Source organism: Babylonia areolata, chromosome 30 (genome assembly GCF_041734735.1).
Source record: "Babylonia areolata isolate BAREFJ2019XMU chromosome 30, ASM4173473v1, whole genome shotgun sequence".
In the NCBI taxonomy this organism is placed as follows: Eukaryota; Metazoa; Mollusca; class Gastropoda; order Neogastropoda; family Buccinidae; genus Babylonia; species Babylonia areolata.
Window position 1 is genome coordinate 23779059 of NC_134905.1, and position 7297 is coordinate 23786355.

Here is a 7297-nt window from a genome sequence, read left to right on the forward strand (position 1 = left end):
CGTCCACCTAGGAAGCGAGAGAATCTGAGGGCGCTGGTTCGAATCACGGCTCAGCCGCCGATATTTTCTCCCACTCCATTAGACCTTGAGTGGTGGTCTGGATGCTTAGTCATTTGGATGAGACGATAAACCGAGGTTCCGTGTGTGCTAGCATGCACTTAGCGCACGTAAAAGAACCCACGGCAACAAAAGGCTTGTTCCTGGCAAAATTCTGAAGAAAAATCCACTTCCATAGGAAAAAAACAAATAAAACTGCAGGCAGGAAAAAAATGCAAAAAAATGGGTGGTGCTGTAGTATAGCGACGCGCTCTCTCTGCGGTGAGTAGCCTGAATTTCACACAGAGAAATCTTTTGTGATTAAAAGAAATAGAAATACAAATACAAATATACTTGAAATAAATGGTTTGGGAGGATTGTTAAGTATTCTTCAAATTCAAACCTTTCTTTAACCATTCTGCAGTTTAGGTATATAGTTCGTTCTGATGAAGTTCATCAGCATGCGAACTCTGGATATACTGATCAGGCAGTCTTTGTTTTATTTGTTGTTTGAAAAGAAACCATGTTATTTGGGCGCTCTGCTAGTTTATCCAAATATCACTAAAACCAAGGCATTTAAGTATTTAATTACTTCTTCTTCTTCGTTCATGGCCTGCAACTCTCATGTTCACTCATGTGTACATGAGTGGGCTTTTACGTGCATGTCTTTTTTTTAATTTTTTTTTTTACACACCATGTAGGCAGCCATACTCCTTTTTCAGGGGTAGTAACTAACGAAACAAGGGTTTGTCCTTGCAGCGTCAAAATTCAATGAACCCAGTAACCTTGACGAGATGGTCAGTTCTGAAACTACATAGGCACAGGAAAAAAAAAAAACCAAGATTTTTTTTTTTTTTTTTTTTTTTCAATACTGGCATAGTTCCTCATCATCAGTTACTATCCGTCATCAAAGTCAGTTCTGCAACTATTTAGGCACATGAAAAAAAAACAACAACAAAAACAAAACAACATCTTGTTGTAATGGCATAACTCCTCATTATCGGTACTATCCGTCATCAAAGACAAAGAGAAGAAAAGACAGAACACACACCATCATCATCAATGATTTAACCCTTTCACCGCTAAGCTGGCATTTGTGCACACGTCAGGCGTGGTAGAGGGCCCATGTCACTGAAAGGTGACCATTCATTGGTCTGTTATCCATCAACCTACTGCTCTTAATGTTCGGTGGTAGGATAGGCCATATTTTCTATATTATCGCAAGGGGAATCCCCAGCTATTCTTTGCGACTGTCTTTTCTGTGTTCATACCACGAGGGGAATTTTGTACTCTAAATTGACTGGCGGTGAAAGGGTTAAGCAGTAAACAGAACAACAAAAACTGAGGTCCGAGATATGCAGATTGAGTTCACTGAAAGGTCGAGTTCGTTCTGATGCTGCTGACGAAGAGTATCAGCCTCCACGAGTGCTTTCCCTTTGGTCCCCATCAGAGTTCAAAGGTCGAGTTCTTTCTGATTCTGATGAAGAGTGTCGGCGAGTGCTTTCCCCTTGGTCTCCCCAAGCAACAGCACCAGAACCGCACTGACGGCCATGATGCTTCCCACGATGACGTAGCACTTTACTGCGTCATCAGCTGTGTCCTGCCAAAAGTAATGATAAATATATAAAAAAAAGAAAGAAAGAAAAAAAAAAAAAAAAAGGAGAAAAGCTGAGCATATATTTTTTGCCAATGTCATGTGTCACACTGTGTTGACTTTGTACATATTTTTATTTACGTCAGTTAGTCTTAAAATTGTATATTTTATTGTAAAGCGCGGTGAGCCTCATCTCAGATGGGGGTACTGCGATATGTAAGCCTGCATTTATCATTATATCATTATTAAAGACAGAAGGCAAAATTCATATATGAGTATTACATTTAGTATTCCACTCACCCAGGCCAAACTCTCAGCTAATATCACAGACTGACATAAGTTTTACAGTTGAGCCAACAGCGAAGTGAGATCTATATTATCAATGGTGTTTCTCCATTTGCAATGGGAAATCATTTACAGCTTAGTCTTTTTTGTGAAGGACTATGACTCTCAAAACTAGGAGGCAAGATTGCACTGGGTCTGAGTGCTGCAGACTTGGAGGCCTGGGAGGGTGAGGGGCCTTTAGGAACCATCCCAACGCCGACTGTCCTAAAACCCTCTTGGCCGAGAGAGTGGGGATGGAACTTGGGAAAGACTCTCTCCACTATAATCAAATTCTGGCCCACGAGCTAGACTTGTGACATCCACATGTATATGGACACAGTATAGCTATGATATCCATATGTATATGGAAACAGTATAACTATGACATCCACATGTATATGGACACAGTATATCTCTATGACATCCACATGTATATGGACACAGTACAACTCTATGACATCCACATGTCTATGGACACAGTATACCTGGAACATCCACATATATATGGACACAGTATAACTATGACACTCACATGTAAATGGACACAGTATAGCTATGAGCTCCACATGTATATGGACACAGTATAACTCTATGACATCCACATGCATATGGACACAGTATAGCTATGATATCCATATGTATATGGACACAGTATAACTATGACATCCACATGTATATGGACACAGTATAACTCTATGACATCCACATGTGTATGGACACAGTACAACTATGACATCCACATGTATATGGACAGTATAACTATGACATCCACATGCATATGGACACAGTATATCTCTATGACATCCACATGTATATGGACACAGTATAGTATGATATCCATATGTATATGGACACAGTATAACTATGACATCCACATTATATGGACACAGTATAACTATGACACTCACATGTAAATGGACACAGTATAGCTATGAGATCTACATGTATATGGACACAGTATAACTCTATGACATCCATATGTGTTTGGACACAGTATAGCTCTATGACGTCCACATGTTGGGCTAGAGGTAATGCGTCCATCTACGAAGCGAGAGAATCTGAGCGTGCTGATTCGAATCACGGCTCAGTCACCAATATTTTCTCCTCCTCCACTAGACCTTGACTGGTGGTCTGGACACTAGTCATTCGGATGACAATAAAACGAGGTCCCTTGTGCAGCATGCATTTAGCGCATGTAAAAGAACCCACGGCAACAAAAAGGTTGTCCCTGGCAAAATTCTGTAGAAAAATCCACTTCGATGGGAAAGCAAATAAAATTGCAGGCAGTGGTGCTCTCAGTGTAACGACGCGCTCTCCCTGTGAAGAGCATCCCAAATTTCACACAGAAAAATCTGTTGTGACAAAAAGAGTAATACAAATATAGAATGTAATTGAATACAGTCTAGTTCTATGACATCCACATGTTCATGGACACAGTATCACCACATTGTTCAGCTCACATAGCCGACCGTTCCTGCCACGTATGAGGAAGCAAAAACTGTCCTCCGCAGCAGATTCCGAAGAGGCTGGGTCACCCTGAACGGAGGCTACCAGGCACACCAGGATCCCATCAGGACACTGGAGAGGAGACACCAGACTACCATCTACCGCCTTCGCACAGGACACTGCGGCCTCCGAGCACACCTGAAGAGGATTGGAGTGGCAGCCACATCCCTATGCGATTGCGGCCAGGCTGACCAGATCCCATCCCATAATTCTCCAAGACTGCCCCCTGTATGAGAAGATGCGGCAGCAGTCCTGGCCTGGGGGTGCTGACCTCAACACCAAGCTCTAGGGGACGGTAGTCGATCTTCACCGGACGTCCGAGTTTGTGGCATCCCTTGGACTTCGACCCTGACTGTGTAGCTGTCGAACGCAAAAGAAAGAAAGAAAGAAAGACCACGTTGTTCAGGTACTAACCATTTCCAACACGAAGGGGGCCAGAATTCCTCCCAAACGGGCTGCCGTGTTGGCCGCTCCAAGTCCCAGACTCCTGGTCACAGAAAGCAGAAGAATCAATCAATCAATCAATCAACCAATAATTATTAACCAATCAATCATCCAAGTCAGCCATGTAGTCAACCAGTCGGTCAACCAGCCAATCAACCAAACAGCCGGCCGTCCAACTGAACAACCAATCAAACAAGCACCCATCCATCCAACCAATCAATCAATCAACACAGACAATACAGACAGACAACACAGACAATACAGACAGACAACACAGACAATATAGACAGACGGACACCAGAGACAGACAGACAGACAACACAGATAGGCAACACAGACAAGACAAGACAAGACAGACAACACAGACAGACAACACAGACAGACAACACAGATAGGCAACACAGACAAGACAAGACAAGACAGACAACACAGACAAGACAAGACAAGACAGACAACACAGACAGACAGCACAGACAGACAACACAGACAGACAGACAGACAACACAGACAGGCAGACAACACAGCACAGACAGACAACACAGACAGGCAGACAACACAGACAGACAACACAGACAGACAGACTGACAGACAGCACAGACAGACAGCACAGACAGACAACACAGACAAGACAAGACAAGACAGACAACACAGACAGATAGACAGACAGCACAGACAGGCAGACAACACAGCACAGACAGACAACACAGACAGGCAGACAACACAGACAGACAACACAGACAGACAGACTGACAGACAACACAGACAGACAGACTGACAGACAACACAGACAAGACAAGACAAGACAGACAACACAGACAAGACAAGACAAGACAGACAACACAGACAGACAGCACAGACACCACAGACAGGCAGACAACACAGCACAGACAGACAACACAGACAGGCAGACAACACAGACAGACAACACAGACAGACAGACTGACAGACAGCACAGACAGACAGACAGACAGACAACACAGACAGGCAGACAGCACAAACAGACAACACAGACAGACAGACAACACAGACAGGCAAGACAGCACAGACAGACAACACAGACAGGCAGACAACGCAAACTGACAACACAGACAGACAGACTGACAGACAACACAGACAGACAGACAGACAGACAGCACAGACAGGCAGACTGACAGACAACACAGACAGGCAGACAGACAGACGACACAGACAGGCAGACAACACACAGAGACAGACTAACAGACAGCACAGACAGACAGCACAGACAGACAGACAACACAGACAGACAGACAGACAGACAACACAGACAGGCAGACAGACAGACAGACAGACAACACAGACAGGCAGACAGACAGACAGACAGACAGCACAGACAGACAGACAGACAACACAGACAGGCAGCACAGACAGACAGACAGACAACACAGACAGGCAGACAGCACAGACAGGCAGACAGCACAGACAGACAGCACAGACAGACAACACAGACAGACAGACAACACAGACAGACAACATAGACAGACAGACAACACAGACAGACAGACAACACAGACAGGCAGACAACACAGACAGACAACACAGACAGACAGACAACACAGACAGACAACACAGACAGACAGACAACACAGACAGACAACACAGACAGGCAGACAGACAACACAGACAGACAGACAGACAACACAGACAGACAGACAACACAGACAGACAGACAACACAGACAGACAGACAACACAGACAGACAACACAGACAGACAGACAACACAGACAGGCAGACAACACAGACAGACAACACAGACAGACAGACAACACAGACAGACAACACAGACAGACAGACAACACAGACAGGCAGACAACACAGACAGACAGACAACACAGACAGACAACACAGACAGACAACACAGACAGACAGACAACACAGACAGACAACACAGACAGACAGACAACACAGACAGGCAGACAACACAGACAGACAGACAACACAGACAGACAACACAGACAGACAACACAGACAGGCAGACAGCACAGACAGACAACATAGACAGGCAGACAACACAGACAGACAACATAGACAGGCAGACAACACAGACAGGCAGACAGACAGACAACACAAACAGACAGACAACATAGACAGACAGACAACACAGACAGACAACATAGACAGACAGACAGACAGACAGACAACACAGACAGACAGACAACACAGACAGACAACACACACAGACAGGCAAAACAGACAAGGTAAGACAAAACAGACAGACAATATAGACAGACGGACACCACAGACAGACAGACAGAAACACAGACAACATCATTGACAACATAGACAGACAGACACAGACAGACAGACAGAAACACAGACAACATCATTGACAACATAGACAGACAGACACAGACAGACAGACAGAAACACAGACAACATCATTGACAACATAGACAGACAGACACAGACAGACAGACAGAAACACAGACAACATCATTGACAACATAGACAGACAGACACAGACAGACAGACACCACATACATGTACACGAGTGGGCTTTTACGTGTAGGACCGTTTTTTTTTTTTTTTTTTTTTTTTTTTTTTTTTGTTGTTGTTGTTTTGTTTTTTTTTAACCCCGCAGCCCTGTAGGCAGCCACACTCCGAACACTGACCTGATGACAGTGGGGTAGAGCTCGGCAGTGAAGGTCTGCATGCAGGTCCAGGCGACAGCGATGAACAGTTTGCTGCAGATGGCCACGGCGCTGATAATGGTCCCCTTGTTCTCTTCGGAAGCTGCCAGCATCGTCATCAACATGCCAGAGTGTGAAGGTGAAGGTCAGGTCAAAGTCAGTGTCAAACAAATGTAATGCTTTTGTTTTGGGTTTTGGATAAGAAAAACGATAAGAAAAACAAATAAAACTGCACGCAGGGGGGGAAAAAAAGAAAAGAAAAAAAAAGGGTGGTGCTGTAGTATAGCGACGCGCTCTCCCTGGGGAGAGCAGTTCGAATATCACACAGAGAAATCAAATCAAATCAAATCAAATCAAATCAAAAACAATTTAATAATCCACATGGAAATTAAGTTGTGCAATCACAGGCTCGTTGTAAACACTGGCATAAAACCATGCGCAGCATAAGAAGAGATTAAAACTAGTCAAATAAGAATTCCCAATAGCTGACGATATACTAACCCCCCCCCCCTCCCCCCCCCCCCCCCCCCACACACACACATACTCATGTTAAGACAATAGGGTATTGCACAACAATATTAACAAATGAAAACATCCAACAAAAAAAAAGGTATAGATTACTAAGAATGACATGCGCGCACGCACGCACACACAGACAGGCAGACAAGTTGTCTGTTGTCAGTTGTGATAACCCCCCCCCCCCACCCCCCACCCCCCCGGAAAAAAAAAAACCAACAACAACAA

General features: G+C 44.3%; 1 protein-coding gene across 1 annotated transcript in view; it reads right to left on the bottom strand.

Annotated features, from left to right (window-relative positions):
• Window positions 1-1489: 1489 nt before the first annotated feature.
• The window catches only part of LOC143275493 (solute carrier family 22 member 16-like), a 27323-nt gene continuing 21515 nt past the window's right edge, over window positions 1490-7297 (bottom strand). The window contains exons 8-10 of the mRNA XM_076579643.1: window positions 6536-6656; window positions 3875-3947; window positions 1490-1636 (exon numbers count right to left, since the gene is read on the bottom strand). Coding sequence (XP_076435758.1) covers window positions 1490-1636; window positions 3875-3947; window positions 6536-6656 — 341 coding nt within the window. The remainder of the gene's footprint in view (window positions 1637-3874; window positions 3948-6535; window positions 6657-7297) is intronic.